Raw genomic sequence first — 26,664 nt, 5'->3', positions numbered from 1 at the left:
ATTTTGTGCGCAATTTCCTCAAGAAAGATGTTTTCCAGAAAAAGATGGAATTAGTCAGTAAGCAAAATAATTGCAGTATTTGACTTACATTCAGCATAAGCAGTAAATACAGGAATGTATGGTTGAACTTTATTTGGGGACTGCCAAGTGAGTTGTGCTGCGGAAACAGCGGTGGACGGGGGGGATGTTGCCGGGAGCTGGGTGACCTAGATGAAGGGAAGACATTTTTAGCATTCAAGGATGCTAGAAATAAATGTATCATTGTCCATATGCAATTGTTAACATTCACCAAAATGACTATGGCAGTACAAAATGATGGAGCAGCTTCCCAAGGCGCCCTCCAGAATCTCACATACGTGGGGCTATGCAGGATGGGGGCAGACGTGTATCTATAATCTACAAGTCATTGCTGCGGGAAATGGTACATGAACACCTGAAAGTAAGCTAACACTGGGAGCACAACACTGATTAACTGCTTACCGACTCTGAATAGGATAGGGCGCTGGTGTATCATAACGATACATCGAGTAATGCTAGGTTTCGCTTAATATAGTTCAAAATACTGTGTCACGCCTACCATATCCCCGCATTGTTAGCAAGATCTATCCAACACAAAAGGGAGAATGTCCAGATGTTGTCATACTGCAGCAGGTATGGGCGTGGCCTGTGATCAAAGGCTATTATGGCCGATGAAAGCTGCCATGACTGCGATATGGGCAATCCAAATTGAATGCCCTCTCTGGCATTGTATATTAGGCTTGCATCCCAAACAGAAAAAGAGTAAAATTCGTTATAAGTTAACCTCATTGGTTCAGTTGTTAGCAAAATGAAGAATGATTCAACCGATACAATGGATTCCCCCCCCCCCTCAATAGAAATGCAGTGTAAATATGCAAGAGAGTGGCTACTGGCTGAAGAAATACAAATAACAAGCATTGGCATAGCCAATAGGTCTCACATTTGGGACCTTATAAGTGTATAGCCATGCAACAGAGGGTGTTGTTGCACCAAGGAGATTCTGCTGCATAACTAAATACTTATAGGTTTCAAAAAGCAAGACCTATTGGCTATGCCAATGCTTATTTGTTTTTTGTTGCTGTTTTGTTTTAAGTTGCCAGATCTACAATAGCTGGACATGGTTTTGTTAACAGTTCATTGCATCAAATAAACTTGTTTTCATTGCTCTGGATTGTTGTTTCCATTCTGGTTGTAGGAAGCAGTCATTCCTGGGGGTGTGGGGGCTGACTAGCTGTGTGCATGCAACTTTGTGAATGAGAAACAGCCTGGTGCAGGCGCAATTTACAAGTGTGGAGTGAGTGAGCCCCAGGCAGCATGACTCACTCACACAGGAGTTCATACACTGCACCAGCATACTCAGCATGGTTTAAGGAAACTCGACCCACTCCCTCCCAGGCATCTTACACATATTTAAGAAGAAACTCTGAGAAGAGCCTGCCTGCTGCACTGACGGCTGGTGGTGCATGTGCCTGGAGGAAGCGTGCATTGATGGCTGGTGGTGTGTGTCCCTGGTGAAAGCATGCACTGACGGCTGGTGGTTTGTGTGCCTGGTGGAAGCGTGCACTGACGGCTAGTGGTGTGTGTGCCTGGTGGACGCATGCACCGACGGCTGGTGGTGTGTGTGCCTGGTGGAAGCGTGCACTGACGGCTGGTGCTGTGTGCCTGGTGGAACCGTGCACTGACGGCTGGTGGTGCATGTGCCTGGAGGAAGCGTGCACTGATGGCTGGTGGTGTGTGTGCCTGGTGGAAGCGTGCACTGACGGCTGGTGGTGTGTGTGCCTCGTGGAAGCAGGAGGATTCACAGTGAATGAAGACACAAATAAAACTGACGAAGAGGGAGGGGATGAAGGGAGGGGGGGGGGGGAGTGCCAGCAAAGGAGCATGATTCACAGCTAGAAGACACAAACAAAGCTGACCAGTAGGGAGGGGGAAAAGGGAGGGGGGTAGTGCAAGCACAGGAGCCTGATTACAGCAATAAAAACACAGATGGCAGCTGTGCACGTGCACAAGCTCGTGAACGCAAGCTGTGGGCCAACAAAAGCCTCTGGTGGCACTTTTAACAGCCACTTACTAAAATCTTGAAGAGACAGCGCATGCGCTGTTTCAAGCGAGACCTAAAAATGGTACGAACTGATGAAAAATGCTAAAAGATATTTAGGAATGAAGGGAGATGTCGGATGTACTTCTGGAAGGAGGGGCTGGAGAACGGCTTCTCATCGGAGGGACCCCCACCAATTGAAAAACAAGCACTGGCATCGCCAATAGGTCTCGCCTTTGGAACCTTATAAGTGTTTAGCCATGCAACGCTTGATGTTGGTGCACCAAGGATTTTGTGCTGGATAACTAAACACTTATAAGGTCCCAAAGGCGAGACCTATTGGCTATGCCAATGCTTTTTTATCACTTACAACAAAGTATGATGCTTCTCTTGGTTAGAGCCTCTCCCCCAGTTGGAAGAACTCTGCATTAGATAAATGAACTCTGCCCAACAGCACCTGGCTCGACGGTTGCCAGATGAGTCTGGGATCACACCTTCAATCGTGAAGCACTGTCGTTTATCTGAGGACAGGGATTTTGTTTTCCTCTTCAGACTTTCACCCAGGCAAGAAATAAGGAAAAGATAAAGATAGGAAAACAGTGAACAGGAAGAAAATGCAGCATTTTAAGGGATCTACGAGGTGTGATAGCTGGTAAGTGTAGGTTGCTGGGATCAAAACCGGATATTGCGCCCCTGTGCCTCCGCCCGCCGACAGCCTCGTAAGAGAATGGCCACTGCATTGATTTTACTTGCATATAAAATGAATTTAATTAGTGTAAAATACAATTCGTTTTTAAAAAATGACCTCGCGGTGTGCTGAAGTTTTTTGAAAAGCGCAGAAAAAGGAAATTCGCAGGCTTACTCAAGTCGAGAAACTTGGCGAGAATCAAAAACTGGGGACTTCTCTTACATATTTTTTTTTTGATAATCAAGTTTATTCAATTTTCAAAGATCAACACAAATACATTGATAGCAATCATACACATTATTCGGATACAGTACATTAAAGGAAGACGACTTAGACTCCTATGACCCTTGTCGACGGACCCATGCCCTGACAGTTACTCACCATATACATAACCCCTTGGACCAATCATATTGGCAGTAAGTTAAACCATTTGCTCCATATTTTGCCAAAGAGTTCGGGGCAGCCCCGGGCCTCGAATAGGGGTTCTTCTTGGGTGCCACACCAATCCAACCCAGCCCCACACGGAGGGCGGCTTGGCCTGGGACCAGAGCGCAGCGATGTTGCGCTTCGCCACTGCCCCTGCCATTCCCAGGAGGCGCTTATCGGCCCGGGATCCATCAAGGCCATTGAACACTCCCAGGATGAGATGAGGCGTAGCGGTTCATGGGGGACCTCCCACCCTAGTGTTTGTTTGAGTTCAAGCTCCACCCCCCAGAACGACGCTAGGGCCGGACATTGCCACACCATATGGTAAAAATCGGCTGGGACGTGGTTACAGCGCGGGCAGAATGGGGAGGGCCACAGGTGGGCACAGAACAGGCGTGCAGGGGTGAGGTATGCCGTGTGGAAGAAATAGAGTTGGACTAGATGCAACTTGGAGGAGGTAGTCAAGGTCTTGGGTGCCATAAGGGCGTCCTTCCAATCCGCGTCTTCCAGGGGGCCCAGTCACCGCTCCCACCAGGTCTAGGGATGCAGGACTGTTGTTCACCAAGGAGGGATAAATCCGCGACACCCCCCCTCTACCCAGGTTCCCCATCATCACGTGGGCCTCCAGGGGACTAAATTCGGGGAAGGAGGTGGGTGATTGAATGTGGGCTAGGAGGACGTTCCTCTTCTGTAAGTACTTGTAGAATTGGGAGGAGTGGAGGGAATGGCGGTGTTGTAGGTCTGCAAACGATCTGACATGGTCACCCACCCAAACGTCTCCCAGCAGCGAGATCCCGATGCAGTCCCATTTACAGAAGTTCTGGTGGAATGAGACCTCCTGCAGCCAGGCCCCACTCCACAGAGGCGTCTACCTGGTGAGTTTCCGGTCCCAGTTTAGGTAGCGTAGGGCGGTTTGCCAGGCCATGAGCACTGTCCTGGTGACTCTGGGAAGAGACCATGGAACAGGGCTCTCATATAGGTAAGCTTGGATTTCTGCGAAGTCCATCGACAGGAGTTCCACTCGGTACGCCGGGTCGGACCAGCCGTCCCCGAACCAGTCGTGGATCACGATAAGCCTTGTGGCCAGGTAGTAGAGGTGGAGATTGGTCACCCCCGTTTCCCCATCATAGGGGTTATGCAGCATTGTGCAAGGGACATGCGCTGTCTCCCCCCTCCCCATAAAAATCAGGTGAAGACGCCTTCCAACTCCCGATACCAACTGCCTGGGAGATGAGTGGTCACGTTGTGTAAGATGTACTAGAGGCGGGGTAGGACCATAATTTTGAAGAGGGCACTCCTATTGAGGGGAAGGGTCTGCTATCTTCTGAGGTCCGCCTTGGCCTTGGTGACCAGGGGCGTGATGTTCAAGGCCCACCCGAGTTCCGGGATGAGAGCCACCCACACCCCCAGGTACTTGAAGGATTGCCTCTGCAAGGGGATGGTTATTTGCCAGTCGAAGCACACCCGGGAAGAGTGCAAGGGAACTAGGGTGGACTTTGCCGGGTTAAGCCTGAGGCCAGAGACCCATTCAAAAGCCGAAAGGGTGTCCAGACAGCGCAGGCCAAAGCCCTCCGGGTACGCCAGGAAAAGAAGGACGTCATCGGAATGTAGGGCGATCTTGTCAACCTGGTGCGGATCCCAGGCCCAGCCGCGAAAGAGGGGGTCTTGACAGAAGAGGGAAGCCTGGGATTCCATTGCTAGTGCAAATAGAAGCGGCGAGAGCGGGCAGCCCTGGTGGGTGCCCCTCCGGATAGGGAATGCCTCCGAAACGCACCATTGATGAGGAGCATCGCCTTGGGAAAAGAGTAAAGGACCCGGATGAGGCATCAGAAAGGGAGGCAGAAGCCCATCTTCTCCAACACATCCCCCAGGTAGCCCCAATCCACTGTATTGAAAGCTTTTTCAAAGTCTATGAAGAGCAGGGCCAGATACGGGGTGAGGAGGTGGCGATGCGCGAGGGCGAGATGGAGATGTCTTATGCAGTGCCGGGTCCCCCGTGCAGGCATGAAGCCTCATTGATCGGGGTGTACCAGTTCTTGCACGTGGGGATGTAGCCGCTGGGCCACCACAGTGGCGAAGAGTTTCACTTACATATTGATAGGGAGATGGGACGTTAGTCCGTACATGCAAGGGAGGGCGGCTGCGTCTTTGGGAGGACTACGATAGTGGCCACACCAGTCTCTGGTGGGAAGGACCCCACTTCGACTACGTGCTTGAACAGGTCCAATATGTGTGGGACCAGCGTGTCCTGGTAGGCTGCATAGTATTCTTGGGGGTAACCGCCGGGCCTGGGCGTTTTGCCGGAGCGCAACAGTGAGAGAGACCCGTGTATCTTCTCCGGGGTGAAAGGCCGGTCTAGGGACTCTGAGTCTGTCTGGGAGAGGCAGGGCAGCTGAGTCCCGGTCTGGGTCAGCAAAGTCACCAGTGAAGTCTGGGGATGTTGAGCCGCGTAGAGGGCTGCGTAGTAGCCCGTGAACGTCTGGGCAATGTCCTGGGAGGTAGTGTGGTGGGCTCCGGTTCCAAATGCAAAAACCACAGGTGATGGACAGAATGCAGAACATTGTCATACATTCACCCCAGTTCTCAGGAATGATGCGATTGGCTTTAGGGTAGGACACCAAATTGTGGAGTAGTTTGCCGTTTTGTCACCCCATCCGTACAATCGCACCACAGATGAGCGCCAGAACATTTTAGTGGACTCCAGCGAGATCTGGCAAATTTCTTCTCGGATCAATGTAAGTTGTCAGGCGGAGTCGTCGCTATCATTGGTAGCCTGGGCCTCCTCCAGCTGTGCCGCCTGGGCCTCCAGCTGCGTGAGTCGGGCAGATTGTTCCAGGCGTTTCCCGTGGACCAAACCACTAGCAACCCTCGCATCACAGCCTTGCTAGCTTCCCACGGCTCCTGACCCAGAGATTCTGTGAAGTCCGTGTCCTGCAGGAACAGGCATTCATTCGCCACACCGTACAGGCGCAGCCAGGGGGGTATCCGAGATGAAGGGAGACCTGGGAGTGGTCCGAGATGCCTCTGGGCAAGATTGGGGACCCGGACATCAATGGACAATTCACAGCAGATAATAGGAACAGGTTGATACGAGAGTGGGTGCGGTGAGCCACCAAAGTGTGTGTGTGTTTTGGACCTTACGGGGATTCCACACACTCCAGGCATCGCAGAGACCCAGTGCCGAGGACTAGTCAGATAGGCGTTTTGCAGAGGCAAGGCGGGCAGCCGATGGAGTACCTGTCGTATCACGTGAGGGTTTTAGGACGGTGTTGAAGTCTCCTCCTCCCACAGTCAGGCCTTGTGGGAAGGAGGAGAGCACTAGTGTGAGGCTGCGGAGGGCAGGGGCCATAATGGCGGGAGGGAATGTATGTACATAGGAGATTAAGAGGGTGCCCCTCTATCCTACCTGTCAGGGCCACATAGCAGCCTTGTGCGTCTATTTCAGCCTGTGTCAGGGTGAAGGGCAACCCTTTCCGAACTAGAATGGCCACCCCCCTGGGAGCCCCGCGTGAACCCAGAGTCGCCTGCATATTTGAAAGCTCAGAAGTGTTTACGTGTTCCAGGAAACCAGTACTTGTATGAAAGTCTCTAAGTGCTACTAAACATGCTAATAGCGTAAAGTGTAAGGCTGAGCGCGTGTAATGTGGCTAGCGGCGACTAGCAAACATGTTTTTCATCTTTCCAATTCCGTGTGCTGCGCGATTGACATCTGCATAAACTTCTAAATTAGCCGGTGCATGCGCGTGGCATTACTGTCATAGAAACTCTGTGCTTCTAACACCAGCTTTCCGTCGCTAAGAACTGCATTGTTGTCTTAGTGGTAGAAGCAGTGTTGGCAGTAGCAATCTAGAAAGCACCCGCTTCTTAGCGCTACAGAGGATTTAGCACGTAGATAGGCTTGCAAAAACGTCATTATTCAGTTATTGTCCTGAGCTTTTCAGTACCATAGACCGTAACTAACAACTGTTCCGTGCTCCAGCCGGCGGTCTTTGTTTCTTAGTGCTACGAAGGCAATTATTTCTGCAGGTGGCGCTATGGATGCAGCATGCGACAGATGCACTGCGAGTGATGCACTGTAAGAGCGGCTGGGGAGATGACAAACTTCACGTTCAAAAGTAAAGAGCATTAGTGAGCGTGGTGCGACCCCGCGGCTGCGAAAGAGCAGGCAAATGCACTTGTGCTGTCATCCGCCTTGCGGGAGCGAGCAGCGGCAGCGCGAGAGCCATATGTTTTCAATTACCACGCGTGCCGCTGCTCGCTCCCGTAAGATGGATGCTAGCACAAGCATGAGTGTGCTTGAAAAGGAGCAGAACGATTGCTAAAGGCCCTCCTAGAGCAGTGCATGCTCGCTGCGTAGGTGAGACCTAATCACTTCCATATTTTGATCCATGACCCTCTTTCGTTGTTGCTGTCTAAGTATCGGAATATGGCCCAGAACTCTGCTTCATTCTTTGTGGTAGGCCCTGGGCAGCAATCGTCCAATGAGACACCATCTCTGATAACTGTCGAAAACCTTCTTTCTCAAATAATGTGTGCAAGGTAGAATGCAGAGGTACTTGCAGAAATGTTAATGCATTGAGAATGCTGTGTGTGCTATGAGCTAAAAATTAGCCTTTGATTTCTCCAAAGAAACTAAAGGGGGGGGGGGGTGGGGGGGGGGAGAAAAATAATACTTTACCTTGAAACAGTTTTTCTTGTATGAGAAAGTGCATATTGCCATTGTAGTCGCTGGCACGGAAAGGCATTACTTGCAAGAGGATGTGAAAGGGCAGAAGGTCCTCACTCCTAGAGAAGCTAGCCACGGCTGAAGTGGGTTGACCCAATGCTCTATGCAGTAGTGAGAGTAGGCAAAATTTGAATGCCACAATACCAGACCAATGGCTAAAGTGGGCTGACCGGTCGCCTCCCACGCTGTGGGAGGCAGAAGCAAAGTGTGAACAAGCATTAGCAAAGCTAAAGAGTCTTGCCTTAGGGGCCTATTGGCTTTGACAATGGTTTTTAGCCAAGCTGCAAAGCATACCGATGCTGTGCAACATGGCTAAAGAAAACAGAGTAAAAAAGACTGACATAGCAGTTGCATCATTTTGTACCGTGCATAAGCATACCTACAAGATTATGTGAGCATTTGTTTTTAGGGGGGGTCCTTGGGGAGCAGCACGGAGGGTGGGGTGGAGATGCAATGGGTGAGAGAGGAGGGAGTAGGGGCGGAAGCAAATTAAAGGGTGGGGAGGAGTGGAAGGCAAGATAGGAGGGGTGGGGTAAGCAACCCAGTGAGTGGAGAGGAGAAGCAAAAGATTAGCGACATAGCTCAGTTGGAATAGAAGCATAGGGGCAAGTACGGAATTTGGGAAATACTCTAGGATGAGGGCAGCATAGAGATGGGGAAAACACACGGGTAACAGTGAACAACACAGAGTGCAGGGGGATAAAAAGTACTCCAGGGTGACAGCTGGAAAACACATGCACTCTGTAACAGAGACCGAGCAGACCCAACCATCTGAAGGAGGAGCAGAAGCGCCTGGTAAAGGGCTCCATATTGAACTGCATTTCATCGCTGTTATTTTAAAAATTGTGTATTAGCAATTGTACTTATACCTTCACCACTTTTTAATCTGCCTTACCCACCTTCATTATTGGTCCCATTCCCCGGTCCACCGCCGATTAGCGGTTTGTGTGGAGGGAATCCGGACCCATTGAAAAACACTCTGGAAGTGATTACTACTTCCGGGGTGTCGGGAGAGTCAGCTGACTAGCAGCTGAGCTCACCCCTTTAAAAACACGAAGCCTTTCACCACACACAGCGGACGCGCCACCGGCATGCCGAAGGCACGCCAAAGGCAAGCCCGTCTGCGCCCGTCCACGTCTGGACCGGGCCTAGGGCAACCCCTCCTAGTTGCCTTTACTCAAACCCTCACTCTACGTGTATCACCTACTGCAATAACCAACTTAAAGCCATACCTGCAGCCTCCAATAACACACGGATATGCCCTCTAATCATCAATCCAGAAACTCTAACCACAAAAAATCATACACACTGCCCAAACTGTTCTTACATCATGCAGCCCCATCCTAGAAAAACAGTTAACCCAGATTCAACATCTCCCATCAAGCAAACAAATGCTAACTCAGCACTTATAAATGCACGCTCACTACCCAAACATAAATACGAACCACTTAACCTCATAGAAACATACAAACTTGATCTCCTTTTCATAACTGAAACATGGGGAGACCCATCTTCTGGACCAGATTTCACCACAGCTACCCCAGAGGGCTTCTCCGTCCACCGACTAGACAGACCCATAAAAAAAGGCGGTGGACTAGCCATTATTTACCAAGAACACTTCCTACTGAGGGCAGACCCAATCCCGACCACGACAAGCGAAGCCTTCTCCTTCACTATATCCCTCACAAACTCTTACGTCTTTAAAGGCATTCTTTTATACCGCCCACCGGGACCCCGAGCCGAGTTTTTATCCACCATAGAACTTCTCCTAGAACCTTCGGTGGGAGAAAACAACTTCGCTATTTTAGGGGATTTTAACTTCCATATGGAGGCACACAACGACCACGACACTTCAACCCTCCTAGAAGAACTAAAAGTGACAGGACTCACTCAACTAGTAACCAAACCTACCCACTAAGCAGGCCACACCTTAGACGGGCTATTCACCAACAATCAACAAAACACTATTGGAAACACCCTTCCTTTCCCTTGGACAGACCACTCAGTGATCTTCTTCAACATTCAAATAGAAAACAATAACTTTAATAAAATTACACCCACAGTCGCCAAACACTTCAAAGCCTGGAAAAGCATCTCCCCTTCCGCTCTCAAAGCCCACCTTCTGTCCTCCCTACAGGACTCCCCACTCGACCCAGATCTAGCTTCCACACAATATAATCAATGGCTCTGTTCAGCCTTCAACACCTTAGTGCCACTAAAATCCTCTTCTACCAACAGGAAAACTCCTTCTACCCCTTGGTTCTCGGAAGCACTCAGGTTAGAAAAGCAATCCTGTAGACACATAGAAAGACAATGGCATCGTAATTATGACCAAACCTATAAAACCCAACACAAACTAGCATTAACCAAATACAAACATCACATAATTGCAGAGAAAAGCAAATACTTCGCCAATCAAAGTGAAATGTCACAAAACTCCAGCAAACAGCTTTTGCAGGTCAGAACAAGACTATCAGGCCCCAAACCCAACCATTCCTCAACCCCCATTCAAACCCTCTGCAACTCCTTAGCCACATTCTTTCAAGACAAAGTCAGTCACATCTACACCAACTTTGCAAGCAACCTTACCTTGACCATTAGTGATAACATCAATTCATCTTCTTCCACCCTCTCCGACACAAGAAAGCACACCACTTCGCCCACCCTTCTGAGTTCCCCCGAGTCACGCCAGACCAAATCCTACACCACATTTCCACTATCAAATCTGGATTCCCCAATGACCCCTGTCCCCCCGCCGTTTTAAAACTAATACCCTACAACACGCAAATAACGTGGTCTCCTCTGCCTTCCACACCATCAAAATCATCAAAAAACGTCTGCCTTATTTACCCCTAATGCCGGAAAAACTCTCATGAGCACTCTAGTCTTGTCCAAGGTGGACTATTGCAACGGCCTATTTTTTAACACACAGGAAAAAGTTCTAAATAAACTACAAATGGTACAAAACGCGGCAGCAAGGATCCTGACTAACACCCCCAAGTTCAAACCCACTTCCAACCTAATACGTGAACTCCACTGGCTACCTATCAGAAGACGCATCAGGTTTAAAGCCCTCTGTATTGCCTATAAAGCAATAAATAAATCAGGACCAGAATTCCTAAAAAATACTTTAAGCCACTATTCTCCCAGCAGACCCCTGCGCTCTTCTGCAAGCAACCTCTTAAAACGTCCCCAGAGCTAAAAAAGCTTCCTGGGGCGACAGAAGATTCACAGTTGCCACAGCCCGACTCTGGAACACTCTCCCCCTCCACATTAAACAGCCCCTACTCTCCTCGCATTTCACAGACAACTCAAAACTTGGTTATTTAACCATTAACACTCTAGCTCCTCCCGGTTCTTTAGTAATCGTCCACAGCGCCGAGACACCTACGGGTATTTGTGCGCTTAACAAATTTCATAAATAAATAAATAAATCAAGGGCCTAACACAAACGGAAAGAAAGGTATGCTTAAAAAGCAAGCTGTGAAAGCCTAGAGCTAGCCAATCAAAAGAGATGGTAATGAGGCTATGCTCCATGTGAGGAACAAACACAAAGATTGACAAGCTGGCACACAAATAAGATGCTGGCTAATGAGTGACTAGAAAGCCAACCGATGGTAAGCAATGGGCAGGCTTCTAGCTCCTGTATGTTCTTGGTGATCCCACAATGTCTTTCACAAGCAGACAGCTGCGCTGTGAGTAAGGATAGACCTAATTACACGGTTACTGGCCAATGGCTGAAGTGAGCCGACCCATCACCCCAAGCTGTATGCTGTGGTCCGCAGAAGCTAAATGTAAATGACCTATTAGCCAACCAATGGCTGAAGTAGGCTGACCCATTGCCCCCGGGGGTGGTTGTGCCCACTGAAAAAAAAAATATTAAAAAGTTGCACCTATTGGGATTCCTGCTAGGGGATCGCAGTCCCTGTTGCGATCCCAGTGCAGTTATCCATGGAAGATGGGCACGGCTGAAAAGGGGAGACCCTCCCCTTTCCAATGGTGTCTTTTCTGTGGGAATTACTGCACAGGGGTAGCAGAAACACCTTGGATAAGCATGACCAAAAACAAAATGCCTGTCTAATGTTCCATTCACTGGCAAAGGGGGCAACAAGAGCCCTGCTTGGAAACCCAGTCACTCTCCCTCCCCCCAGTCTCAAGGCAAGGGAAACTTCTCCAAAAGTACTACTTCTCATGGGGGTTCAACCCATGTTCAGGTGGGGGGTGATCCCTACCAACAAAAAAAAAAAAGACTGCCTCCTGGCCTTGTGTTGATTCCTGCTTGATGATCCCAGGCATGCATCTTGTTGAAGAAGCATTTGTTGGATTGCTGGGAAGGAGGGACTCTTCCCTTCCAAGCAATGCCTCTCCCATCATTCGGCAATTGGGGGGGAGGTCTGACATAATTGATGGTGGAACGCTGATGCAGACGTGATCCTGCATTGGCCCCCATAAATATTTAAGGGGTGTGGAGTTACTCCTGAGCAGGATTGGCCTGGGATCACAATTGGGCCCGGGCATTCCCCAAAAAAGTAGCCCACATTCCTGAATTGTTAATATTTTGGGGTAGTTTTATTTAGCGTGAACTCGGTTCAAAGTAATTGGAGCGATTACCATGATCACCAGCTACATTGCATAAGATCAAATTCATTTTTTTATGCTAAGTAGGGATATTAAGTGATTTGCCCAGAATCACTGGATGTTGAGCTGACGCCAGAACTCGAACGTATGTTCCCCTGTTCCAACCTGGACCATAATGCTAATTTGACCATCACGCTACATCCCATTTTTTTTTCCTCTGGGAAAGGTGACTTTACCGCGAGGCCTATGCAAACAATCTCCCACCCCTCCACCTAGGCCTAAAGGGCACTGGGGCTGAGGTGACACCACCTGGCCCATGATGAGGCCACTTCCCTGACTCACCCCCTCCTCTCCACCCCGTTATAGTCTCAGGGTATGACCTGGCAGAGAAGGGGACGAAAGAAAAGCACAGAGCTGCTTGTACTCCAGAGGGGCTTGGGTGATAATGACTCCGCAGGGGAAGGACGCTGTTTCTGGGCCATGCCAGGCGGCCCACACGAGGCAGGGGGCCGAGGTGAGAATGCCTTAAGGGCCAGAACAACACCTGGCTTTAAGTCTCAGTTTGACAGCATGGCAGGGAGTGCCCGTGATACTAGTGTCACTTCACGGTGGTCTGGCGGGGCCCGGGGAAGACAGTAAGTCTCTGTGGGCTGGTTTACAGAGCCCCTATAAAACCGGCCGCAGATGACCCTGAAGCACTGACCCTTCGCCCAATGCCCGACTGCCCAATCCGACCCTGCCCTTGAGCATCACACACTTGACCAACCGCTAACGCCAAGTGCACTACAGGGGTAGGTTAGTTTGGTTGATGGGAACGGTTCGACAGCCGCAGTCGAGGCGTGATTAAGAGAAATTAAGTTTCTGCATTCATATCTATCGAAAAAATTAAAAGAAAAGAAAAAGAGACAAACTTAAAGTGCATAACCGCATTTTGTAGTTGGGGAATCAATAACTATCAAGAGGGAAGGGAGGGCTATTAATGACACATGCTAGACTGGCACATGTTCATAAACAAACAGAGTTCAGTGGGAATTTGTCCAAAACCGTTATACAGCCGGGGTGATTAGGCGCTCCAGGTGAAATATTAACTAATGCACACCCTGAGAGTCCTCTCTGCAGCGCCCAAGGACTGCTGAGGACAGGGCGGCTGGAACCGCTCTCGGCGTCTTGGAGCCAGGCATATGACGTAGGTTACAGCCTTTATTTACGTATTGAATTGTAAATGGCGCAGACTTGGTGAAAGGCATTAGAACACTTCAAAGAAACGGCTCCAGAGCCCTGGGTGTCTAGAGTCAAAGCAAGCAGCTCCAGGCCTAGAAGTCTGGAGACTAGGTTATCAACAAAGACACTGGGTGTCTGGGGAGAGAATGAGCTACACAGGTAAATCTATTGCGCCATTTCTTCCTCAGGCTGGTCGCCCAGTCATGAAATGGACAAGTAGCTATGTTAACTAAATGTTATTTCTTGTTGGCTATATATGTTATAGTGTTGGCAATATGTGATACTGTGAAGAAGGCCTGGTAGCGGTACTACATCCCTTGGCTGAAACATATGTCAGCGTTTTTATTTGGAATGTCAGCCTTCTTCACTATAAACGCCATTCTGTTGTTAGAGCCCTTAAGCTGGAGGAGGCTCCCATGCTTAATGAGGACAGCAAGACTTCAGGCTTTGGTGTTGCTTATGTTTGTTGCTGATGTGCAGGCGCGCTGTGTTTTATCTTTGATGGAGCTTTAGAGGTGGAGGTGACGAGGGACTCCACACGGTCTATTATGAGGCAAACACACAGTGACAATGAGACCATCTGTTTTAGAGCCTTTACGTTTGCACTAGCACACCCAACTTTTTACTCGTCCACCTCACTGCAACACATTTATGCCTTGTAGACTACTAACAGTGTTTTTTTATTTCTCACTTTAAAGAATAAAGCACTATTTTTTTTTAATGAAACAGTACTTGTCCTCTGACAGCACACATTTTCCTCCTTTCCTTGTGTAAATCTCCAGTGTTAGATAATTTTCTCCCATTTACATGGGTTGTACTGAAAGGGCGCAACACCCAACTACAAAGAAAATTATAATTCTGGCGTGTTTAATGTTTGCCTTAAAAGCCTGGGTAAAAGGGTCTGAGGAAGGGTGAGGTGCTCGGGTAAGGAGCCTTGGTGTCTGGGACAGGGAGAGCTGCACAGGTAATGGGCCTGCTTAACTGCAAATGCAACAAGCTGCATGAGTAAAGGGATTGGTTGTCTGGGGGAGAAGATTGGATGCACGGATGACAGGTCTGACTGCCTGCATCCAGTGTGTGCCCTGGGCTATGGTATGTCACTCCTGGGTGGAATCTCTGGAGACTCGCTCAATCATTCATAGCAAGCATTTGATGTATACAACTTGCAATCTACCTCTCGTTCTTCTTACCATAACTTACTTATATGCTGTGCCCCAAGCCAAGATAATAGTATCACCTGGTGCCTCGCGGAGAACACCAAACCAGTTTCCACACAGGCAACAGTGCGATTGCACACTCATTCCAACCACACACTCGCCCATAGAGTAGAGTGCTACCCGTTCACTTATGTGCTTGGTTGCCTCAGGAAATGACAAGAACTATATTTATGGTATACAAAACATCCTCCCTTACTGAGTGTGAACTGGATCTCAAATCCTGACAACTTAACATGGAAGGGGCTGGTAGAACGGCTACGAGTTTCTCTACAAGCGCACACATAACATAAATGGCAACATGATGGGCTGTAGTGGTGAAGATCTGGGTGACTGGAGATCGGGTGGGCTGTTGAGCTAACCGCCCTGGGGACAGAACAGGATACATTGGTAGGAGGGCTGGGTGCCTGGGGGCAGGGACTCGCGCAGGTAATGTAGATTGGTATCTGTGAGCCAAGTGGCCTGCAGGGAACAAGATGGGTTGTTCAGGAGCCAGTGACCACGCCAGGCTCACAAATAAGAGGGTTGAGTGGTTGTGGCTGAACACTTTGTAAACTGTATTCGTGCTCTTTACAGCCTCTACCAAGATATCGGTAGCAGAGGCGCTAGTCCCCAAGCGGAGGAGTGTGGGGAGAAGGGTAAAGATTCCCACCCGACCCACCTGGCTCCCTCATCTTGAAGAAAAGTCGAGTACTTCTTACATAATGCTGTCTGTGTATTCTTCTTTCTAGGAGTTCTCCTCAAAACTGCTACCAGGCAGCACCCGTGTTGATCACTCCACTGTCCGGTGTGAGAGGGCATGTGTATCCTAAATGTGCATGCTACACACAAGACAGGCCTGAGTGTCTGAGCCAGAACCATTTCGGGGCAAAGGAACACAGGGTAGACAGTGGCTACTGGGCCACAACTCTGGTGGTTGTTAGTTTGCCACTGACGTTCAGCGGTCCGTTCTATTATTGCTCTGCCAACTGTGCGAAGTATAAACCTTTCCGTGCTTGACTTTCAGGGTAGTGAGTGTGATCACTCAGACTTCTCATGGAAATAGTGTGGGGTGGAGGCAAGAGCTCAAAACTCAACATAAGGTAGGGATTATGCTCAGGTGTAGATGGCTCAGATATTGGTTCAATGTCTTTTTCATTAGCATTAGCAAACCGTCTCAAGTGGGTGCCACAGTCTCATCTCGAGATGCATGCTAAACCCCACGGTTTGAGTGTTAGCCGTTTGTGGCAGCCCGACTGTGCAGCGGGTGCAGGATTCACTCCTGTGATCATGGCGACGACTCTTCGTTTTGCAGGGATCGCAGAGGCAACCTTGTTCCAGCAGAGTTCACAGGATACTCTGTATCAGTACCCTTGTTGGCAGTGGCAGCTACAGACGTACTCTGTGTACTGGTAGTTGACGCATCTGGGTCAGATCCCTCACGGTGGTGTCATTGGGGCATCCTGGCTGATGGGGCTCTCTGCTTAGGCGGCCATTAAGCTTTTTCTATCTTTGTTGACAGCAGCAGCACCAGTCTCTCAAGCCTGTGCTATACCACTGTAGTAGAGATCTGGGTAATTCTTGTGACCGCTCACTCATCAACTGCAGAGAAAGATCAGGGGCCCATCGCAAATCACGGGTCACTCCTGGCCTGTTCTATTGTGCTGAGACCTTTCTTTGAGTGCTTTTCATGCCAAAATAGAGTCTCTCTCCCCTCCATCCCTCTCTCATCAGGCAGACCGGCTTCTATCTAGTCTCTTTAGGTATACCTTTGCTCTTCCAGCAGTTAGTGTTTTCTTCAGGTTCTGCCCCTTCACCCCTGGAAGACTGGCTGCCAGGTAAACACCCACCCAGCAGCTCTTCGTGGTCTCTGTGTCACACTCATATCTTTGGTCAGGAAGAACTTGGTATGGAACAAAGGGGGGTGATTTGGTCCTATTTCTATTTCTATTTAGGGGGTTTTGTAAAGCGCTTGGTGACGCACAACGGCGTGTCCCCGCGCTAAGGAGCAACTCTTACTGGAACCTATAGAGGCGGCATACCTTACTGGGCAAATAGTGCAGTTTTAAGTTTGGCTCTGAAAATTGATTCAGATGGCTCTAATCTCAGTGCCATGGGAAGTTTGTTCCATCTTGAGGCTGCGAGGTACCTAAAAGATCTTCCGCCCATTCGAGCTCTAGACACCTTGGGAACGACCAGGAGTCCAGAGCCAGAGGATCTCAACGAGCGGGACGGCTCATAAGTAGTCAGAAGTCCCTGCAGTGGAAGAGGGGATCTCCCATTGATGATCCGATGGCACGTACATAGAGCTTTAAATTCTACCCTGCTTCTGACCGGAAGCCAATGCAGAGATCGGAGGGCCTACTTTCATACATGTTTGCCAGGGTTGGGGTTCCACGGTCTAAGGCTTCAAGACAGTTTTTTGTTGTCTCTTTCAAATGTCATTATGTAGGGTGCTCTTTGGACAAAGCCTTTGTGTAAAGTGATGGTTTGCACAACAGGTAGCAACGGGGGTGGCTCCAAGCAGAAGTACCTAAAACATGGGATTCATGAAGTGTAATTTCTCTATTCTTGGCTGTCATCAGCCTTCCTGAGGCAGTAATCTGAGACAGACAAAAGGGCACGTCCTGCCTAGAAACCTCCTCAGCTTGAACGACAGAAACTGCAGTCCTGCCCTATAACCTGACCAAATGGCAGTGCTCCGGAAGAACTAATAAGCAGTCTTTTGCTAATGAGGACCTCATTAAATTTCTAAAGCTAAACCTTTCTCTATCCTCATCACTCCTGTGTCTAGGTCTCCACCCGCCAGCCACGGGAATGCATGCAATACACCAGTGGTGGCTGGTGACTTTTCAAAGTGGTAGGGCGTAAAAGTTTGGGGCTAGTTTTACTTATCGAGTGAGCCCAACTGATTTAATGGAGGTTCGGGGTCTTATTGCAATTTCAAATTCATTGACGAACCTGACCTATGTTTGTAAGCATTCGTTTCTTATCATTTTATGTTTACATGGTGATGACTGTTTATTGGTATTGCCTAACATTGTGAAAGGCTCAATCAACTCACCGGATTGCGGAGTGTGACCAGAAGGTGGCTAGGAGCTCTCTGCAGCAGATTCAATAACCCACTAAGCTAACTGCAGTGCCATATTAGGTGCTAATATTGAGAGATGGCATTAGAGTTTGACAAAATGAAAAGATATTCGGCTAGAAGTTTGGGCACTTGTTTTGTTCACATTTTTGTTTAAAACGTACACCTTTTCTTCTGTGTATATCCTAAAATATACATTTTGTCCAGACCATTTCAACAGAAAGGCAAAGGTCTTGATCATCTGCAGAGCTTTCAAAAGTTGGCTTATATCATTTAGTGTTGCCATATCACTGATTGTTATTCATCTTGGACCTTTATATTACAAACCATAACCATCCGCTACAACAGGACTTATGATTCAATGAAAGGACTACAACTCCTAGAATTCTTTAGGTTATCAAGTGAAAGGCCGGGAATGGAAACATGATGTCCTCAGCACATGGAACTTTGTGGCAACCATGTAGACATCCCCATCCTTTCTATTTTAAACTTGAATTGAGACCATGTTTGATCTTGCAGCATGACCTTTTCACGCGGGGTTAAACAGCTTTAAGCTTTTTCTGAAAATGTTTTTCTGGACTAATCAAATTGCACTCAGAAGAACCAGCTTCAAAGCACTGGAGAAGGCTTTGCAGTACATAACGCCCGTGTCTTTGGAGGAGCATATTACTAATAAATGTTGTAATATCTGCGGGGCAATTCTTTTAAAGATCTGCAGGACGACCTGTAGATCAGACCCCACACACTGTGCGGCCCATTCACAAAGCCATTTGCAGAGGGCAACACGTACAGGCAAAAGTGGCTCCAGTTCAGCCTGTGATGATCTCACAAAAAGAACCTTGTCAGGCGAAAATGGTTTTAGTACTGTGAAATTGTACAGCACAACTGCATTCAGTTACACAGTACAAACAACATCTCGATGGACGGGAGTTTGAGAATCAAGGCATGATTAGCCCTGAGAAATTGTTAAGCTAACAAACATACTAAACAATACCCTCTGAGCACTCTAATATCAATTTACACTATGTTTAAGCACAAATTCTCTGGCAAGTGTCACTTAAATTTGTCCTCAGAAAAAAAAGTCCAAATCTTCTCCAATCAAGGTTTCACAATTCTTCCATATTTATTAAATCTTCTGATATGCAATGTTGATGGTACATCAGCCAACACGTGTTTCGTCGTGCATCAATACAACACATTGACTTCCTCAGGGCTGCAACCGAATAAACAGTACCCAAAATTACTGCACGATCTACGTATGGCATACATTTAGAGGTGAATAGGGTACCAATCACCCACGGCATTGTGTCAGCTCTGCACAGTGTATAGGTCTATATAGAAAAAAAGGATGGAAGATAGTTTTACAACTCCAAGTTGAATCTTCACCCATAGTATGTGAATAAAGTTATTATAGTCCCATACCAGAGGAGGGGAGCAAAAAGCACCGAATTCTATGCAGTTAAGTAAGATATATTCACCTAAATATCCAAAGATTTCTCAAAGTCAATAACATCCACGAACTCGATCCATATATCCAATCTATGAGAGAAAACAAAAATAAATCTGTGCTCTCATCACCACTCCTCTTTCACGTTCTATATACCCGTAGGTAATCCACTAATTAAATTCTATATACAGGGTCCCTCACAGGTGTTCTCACCACCCCACAGTTCATGTTCCTACCTTATTCGATATTGACATCTCCAAATTACCTTATAATTAGTTTCTAATGTCCTTTGATGATTATATTTGCTTCAACACTTCTTTTTGTTCTTTTACTATTCTCCACTAGCAGTCTCGCTGAAAACAAATATAATCGCATTACCGGTTCTGTTATATTCATTTCTGGTAATATTTCTTATCGGAATATTCAAATTACACTCACCTTATAAGTGTTGGTCTTTATTCACAATATTATTCCCTCTGTCTTCATATATACCATTCCATTCACAAACTTTATTCGACAATAAAGTCATAAAAGTATACATACATATATTTCACCAATAGCGATAAAAAAAGACATTAAAATCCATACAATAAATAATTTTTAAAAAGTATTAAACTAGAGTAGACTATGTCGAATTACAGTTTAAAGGGATTTAAAAACTATTTCATAAACATACATTAGTACAGGGGAATATTGTGCAAAGTTCACAAGTGGTGGCCTATAAGTGCAAAGACAGATACAATTTGATCTTCACATTTTTACCGCTATGTATTTTGTGCGGATTACCCAAGCCCATTTCAAAAATTTAGCCACAGCAACAGCAATTGTAGGCATCGGGTCTGTAGTTAAAATTCTCAGAGCCTCAGCGTGTCTTTGAAGCCCTAGTAGTTTACATAAGGGCTTGATCCACATCGATCTGGGGGCTTTGTACAGGGGACAAAAGAATACAAAATGGCTAATTGTCTCATGTTCCTCCTCACAATTGGGGCATCTATCGATTCCACTTTTATCTGCCCATTTAACTATAAAAGATCTTACTGGGAGTGATCCTACTCTAAGCTGGAAATAGAGCTTGCGATCCTGTTGTTTAGTAATAATATCCCAGTATTGTTCTAGTTTCGGTAGGGCTTTAATGTCCATGAAGCGACTAGTTAAGTGTGCGGAAAGACCCTCTGACCTTGCTTCAGAGATCACCATCTCCCAGTATTTTTCTTTGAATAATTTTTTGGAGGGAAAATGAGCGTTTTCCGGGTCCTCCCATAAGTCGGTCATCCCTAGCCTGGAAAGTATCGACTTGATGTTCTTAAGCCAGTGGATTCTTTGTGACGTGTCCTTGACCATTATCTCCTTCAGACCTTGAGCATAATGCTGTAGTTCTTCTGTCGTCCACAGCCGGTGCCAGTAAAGAACTGGATGCAAAAAGGCTAAGTCCTGGACCGCCTTTTTTCCAAGGTCCCACATTAGCTGCACTAAGGGGGTACTTATGGGGACACTAGTAGCTTTTCGAAGAAATTCATTTTCAGCTAGCGTTAATTTCCTAAGATCTTCAAAACCCTATAGTTCGGCTCCATATAGGGCCGATCCTAGGACCTTCATCCCATATACTTCCAGTAAGGGGCTAATGGGCTTAGTTGTTGAGGAGGAATTTTTTTTTAGAAGAATACCTGCCTGCTGGCGGAGTTTTAGAACCGCGATGTCTAGTTGGCTGGACCACCCCAAGTCTTTTTGAAGGGTGACCCCCAGGTAGGTAAAAGCGTCTACTCGCTCCAACGGGGAGCCATTCATATTAAATAGCCCTCTAAAAGTTCTATTTGTCCTGCACGTTTTACGACCAGTCAGATCCATATACTTAGTTGTTGTAGTATTTATTTCTAGTCCCCTGTCCAAACCGAAATCTTCAAACCGTTTCAGTGCTTGCTGGAGTCCACTCGGAGTCTTTGAAATGATGAGAGTGTCGTCCGCGAACATGAGGATCGGGACCCGCTCACCAGACATCACAGGGGCAACGGTCGGCACCAGGGAGAGGAAATCCGCAACCCCGTTCACGAAGAGCGAGAACAAGGTGGGCGCCATGACACAACCCTGCCTTACTCCACGCTCCACCGGAAAGGGCTCGGTGACCTCCCCCTGGGATCCCCACGCGAAGGTATCCTCATGCAGGCGGACAATCAGACTCAACAATTCAGGTGCCATCCCCAAATCCGCTAGAACTTTCCATAATATATTACGAGAGACCAGGTCAAAAGCCACTTTTAGATTGACAAAAACGGCATACAAAGTGCCCTTTACCAAGACCACGGTGGTCTAGACTGTTACTGAGACAAACGGAGGGAGACAAACAGAGGGAGACGGACATAGGGAGACGGACAGAGGGAGACGGACAGAGGGAGACGGACAGAGGGAGACGGACAGAGGGAGACGGACAGAGGGAGACGGACAGAGGGAGACGGACAGAGGGAGACGGACAGAGGGAGACGGACAGAGGGAGACGGACAGAGGGAGACGGACAGAGGGAGACGGACAGAGGGAGACGGACAGAGGGAGACGGACAGAGGGAGACGGACAGAGGGAGACGGACAGAGGGAGACGGACAGAGGGAGACAGACAGAGGGAGACAGACAGAGGGAGACAGACAGAGGGAGACAGACAGAGGGAGACAGACAGAGGGAGACAGACAGAGGGAGACAGACAGAGGGAGACAGACAGAGGGAGACAGATGTGTGTATGCTTGGTCTGGTGGCTCAGTGGACGAAGGCGTCCGCTGCAGGGGCCTGTGCTCAACCTCATGGTCAGTTTTTTTTCTCTCTAGCCCTGCCCCCCTCCCCCACTGACCCCGCCCCCACCGGTGCGGCCTTCGCCCACAACCCACGCTGTAAATTTGGTCCCTGATAAAACGTTTGTGAGTACCCATGTGTTAAACATATGTGAGGGCTTAAGATCTGATGTCCCTTCTTATAATGCCACTTCCTGTGATGTCACGTGCCGTTATGTCACGTGCAGTGATGTTACTTGCATACTGATTAACTAGGTTAGTCCCCCCCCAATTCTTTTTTAGGACTTGTGCCCTATGTGGGGCCACAGCTACCCATTAAACCTGTGTAAACACACGGATGACCCCTTCTAGAGATGCGCAATCACTGCACAACCTTTACCCCCGGAACAGAATGCAAAGATTGCATCTCATCCACTGACCGCCTGCAACTAAACCACTTCTGATGCTGCTTTCATGTTTGTATTAGTGAACAGCATGACACCAGCACCCGGATTCGATGGGCTAGGTAGACACAGCACTCATGGAGAGACAAGGAGGCTGCGTCTGTTTTGTACCAGCTCATTGCATATTACAGATTGGGAAGAAATTAAGTACGCATGTCGGATTGGCCGTGGTAAGCAAAACGGCCAGAATTACATGCACACTTCATTTTGCTGTGATAGGCAGGGTGGCTGCCAATCATTATGCTTGGACCAGCCCACCACAATACGTCATTGGGCGCCGTGATAAAAGTCCTGTCAGGGCCGTAATTCATTTACTTAAAAACGTTATATATATATATATATATATATATATATATATATATATATATATAGATAGATAGATAGATAGATAGATAGATAGATAGATAGATATCCAATTACCACTCCAGTGATAGATCCACCAAAAAGGAGAAAGACACGGACTCCAAAAATCACTTCTTCACTGCTGGCTGCAGTGACTTTTTATTTTGCCAGGTGCGAAATGCTTTCAGACAGGATGACGCGTTTCGGCTAACCTGTAGCCTTGCTCACATACCTGAACTGCTCAAGCAGTAACGTTTAAATACATTGGTGCATCAAAATCACGTTATGTAGAAACTACACAATTGGTAAAAAGTGCAAACCTACTGCATGCACAAAAACTAAAAAAACGCTGGTTTTTTGGGCTTGATAGGTTCGAAGTGCTTTTAACTGTTCAAGCTCAACTTGTCTTTTTATGCTACATGTTAATTGCAAGACGAACTAAAAATTATACAAATAAATAAATAGTTGACATACATAGATATATATAGATAGATATATAGATATACTAGCAGCCCGTCCCAACGTTGTCCGGGTATGAATTGCTGCCGGCCAGTAGTATATTGTTTTGTAGGATTTCGTTTTCATAGCATTTCTTATCTGTGACAGGCCTGTGAAACGCTCAGATTCACAGTGCACTGCTGATGCACTTAAGAGTGCGCGTTCGGAGGAGGAGCTACGTCAGCAAGCAAGATGGCTGCTTAGGCTCCCGGCTCCGCCGACCTCCGTAACCCGCCACGATATCCTGTACTCTTTCCTGACTTTACGCCCAGTCTCTGTGTGCATGACCTGTTCCACACTCCGATGGTGAAATCCGGATACTTTTATCGGCTTGTTAGACGAAGTTCCATCGAGTTGAAGTTTGTGGCCTACTCCAGCGGTGAAGCCGGGGCTTGGAGTACTTTCACAGCCGGGCTGTAGTGCAACAACATCGGCCAGGAGGATCGGGCTGGGTCCGGTCGACTGGAGTGGAGGCTTTAATATAGCCCGAAATTGGCAGCGATCGTTTCCATCGCTCAGCATCGACCGAGGGGGTGAGTCAGCTTGCTGCCGGCTGCGGGTGGGGACCCCCGTCCCGCGGCCCCAGTTCACGGTCCCCGGGGTACGGTGGTTCGGGGTCTCTGGCCTGCGGCCTTCACCGGGTTGACCGGGGCTGCGGACGAAGACTGGTCACCCCTCGCAATTGCACGTTCGTGGTCCTGTCTGTCCCCCCCGAGGATGCCAGATTCACCCGGGGAGGTGATTGTGACTGATGTCGGGCATGAAACTATGAATCAAGCGGTGCATGAGCCATCACTGAGGTCAATACTGGCAGAACTTTGGGCATTTCGGTCACATGTGGATACTTTGGTGAGCAACTTGGACACGTGCTTATCTGCGATGCTCCGGGGGGAAACGGGCCCGGCCCAATCGTTGGAACCGGACTCTACAGCCATTCATACCGCTGCCATTTTGCTCCAGTGCGGAAACAAGCGTTGGATCCATCGGATGGTGCCCTGGGAGATTGTGTTTCCGAGGATGTCATGGTATTGCTGAACCTTCCACCACCACCGGCTTTGGAGATAACATCAGGCCGCCCCCCCCGGAGACTTTTGTTTGTGACTTTCTATTTCTTTTGTGGTCATCTTCTCCTTTCCTGGTGACGCTGCGACTCCTGTGCAAGACACAATGGGACTGTTCAACTAGGAGGGAGAGTCCGTCTGCGTCTACAGTTCCTGTGGACTCACTGCCTGCCGGTAGCCATGGACTGCTTTCTGATGACTCTCTGCTTCTTTGTGTGCCTTTGGGTCTCGCTGGGAAGGGTTTGTGTTCTTGTTCGGAAGGGCCAAGGTTGAGATCGACTGGGTCGGGAATGGTTGGCATGGCGTTTATAAATGTTGGACTTGTAATTGTTTGCTCTGAGAGGCTGGGCGGTGTCGCACGGTACCCTCTAATTTCATCTATATGGTTGTCTTAAACTTGTCTTTAGTGATAGGGGGTCGCTGTTTCAGGCGGGGGGTCTAAAGGGGCCGGGAGCCCACACGGTTATGCCCTCCTCCGTTCTTTCTCCTACCTTTTGGGGTTTTAGTTATTAGGGGCGACAGGCACGCTGCTAGTGGGGTCAGGCTATAGCCATTTGCAGGGGTGCAGGGTGGGGGGGGTTTATTTTGCCTTTTTTATTTTCTATGGCCTTTCTTTCTTTCTCTCCTTTTTTAAGGATCGGTATAGCTGTGAATCAACTGGATTCTTATTGTGTGCTCGTATTTCGTGCTTATGCTCTTATGATATCCTGATTCCTGGGTGGGCGGGCTCTGAGTGCCGGAGCAATATGGAATGTATATTGTGCTCTCTTTCGTACATATCTCAATGCTCTGGCGCCAATTCTCCATTATAGTGGTTACTTCATGCATATCCTGTTTTTTACCCTGTCCCCCCGCATTCTGTTTGATTGTATAGCACCTGATCCTCTCGTATAAAATATAAAATGAAACCTCTGTCTCATCCTGGAACCCATCTGTGCATTCTAAATACAAGCCTTGTACTGAATCGCTGCCGGACCTCGGGATTGTCTGCTGATGAGCCGCGTTGTATGGTGATATTGGAGATTTTACTTTTATTAGCCGCCGGCCCCAGCGGTTGTAGGCCCATACTTGTACTGCTACTGAATGCTACAATAAAGATTTAAAAAAAAAAAAAAAGTGCGCGTTCAGTAGTGTGTGAACTCGAGTTTCCCTACTTTATTTTTCCCTGCAATATTATATAGCGCTAACTCGACAACATGGCATGAGCACAATTTACATTACAGAAGAACACATTCATTTGTGGTAGGCATGGGGAGAAAAAGCGATTTGCCTGGAATCACATGATGTTGAGCTGATGCCAAGATTCGAACGTAGCTCCCCAGCTCTAAAGTTCGCAATTCTAGAACTTGTGGCGGGAGGTGTGTCTAAAAGTGTATTTCGGTGCTGGCCATCAATGAGAGAGACCTGTGCATTTTTCAAATCGGTGGTGATAAAATAGGAGTATGTTGCTGGAGATGTGGGCCGCTGTGCCTCCAATGTACTTACCGGGGGAGGGTAAACACCCATTATTCCGCAACTTTCTGTCCGCATACCATCACTCCGCATACTTTCATTACGAAAGTACCATGACTCCGCAATGCCATTATAACGCATGGCATTACATTTTATATGCTTTTACCACGCATAAATTTACAACGAAATTCGTTGTAAATGCATGAATGGTAAAAGCATGTTTTTTTTAAATGTTTGGATAAGGTAAGTATGGGTATAGGGGTATATGTTTTGGGGTACTGAGGTATATGTTTTGGGGTGTTTGGGTATTTTAAGGGTTCAGATATAGTTTTGAGTTATGGGGTACAGGGGTAGTTTTAGGGTTTAGGGATGGGTTTGGGGTACAGGGGTATTTTTAGGGTTCAGGGCTAGGTTTGGGGTTTGGGGTATAGGGGTATTTTTAGGGTTCAGGGGTATGTTTGGGTTTTGGGGTACAGGGGTATTTTAAGGGTTCAGGGCTAGGTTTGTGTTTAGGGGTACAGGGGTATTTTTAGGGTTCAGGGCTAGGTTTTGGTTTTGGGGTACAGGGTTTTTTTAAGGGTTCAGGGGTAGGTTTAGGGGTACAGGGTTATTTTTAGGGTTCAGGTCTAGGTTTGGGTTTTGGGGTTTATGGGTATATTAAGGGTTCAGGGC

At 47.8% G+C, this 26,664-nt stretch overlaps 1 protein-coding gene across 14 annotated transcripts in view; it reads left to right on the top strand.

Annotated features, from left to right (window-relative positions):
• SLC39A5 (solute carrier family 39 member 5) overlaps positions 1-26,664 on the top strand; it is a 275,804-nt gene that overhangs the window by 43,418 nt on the left and 205,722 nt on the right. For 2 of the 14 annotated variants that reach the window (XM_086963847.1, XM_086963834.1), the window contains exon 1: positions 13,577-13,660. The exons of 5 other annotated variants lie outside the window; for them this stretch is intronic. Coding sequence is in view for 5 of the 9 variants with exons in the window: in XM_086963842.1 (XP_086819968.1) it covers positions 13,842-13,854 (13 nt within the window). In the remaining 4 variants the exon portion in view is untranslated. Of the gene's footprint in view, positions 1-13,576; positions 13,855-26,664 lie in introns of those variants that run through there. 7 more of the 14 variants (XM_086963850.1, XM_086963838.1, XM_086963842.1 and 4 more) reach the window with 6 other exon arrangements.

The sequence above is a fragment of the Lissotriton vulgaris genome, chromosome 1_1, assembly GCF_964263255.1.
Source record: "Lissotriton vulgaris chromosome 1_1, aLisVul1.2, whole genome shotgun sequence".
Taxonomy (NCBI): domain Eukaryota; kingdom Metazoa; phylum Chordata; class Amphibia; order Caudata; family Salamandridae; genus Lissotriton; species Lissotriton vulgaris.
This window is presented reverse-complemented; position numbering and strand designations above follow the sequence as displayed.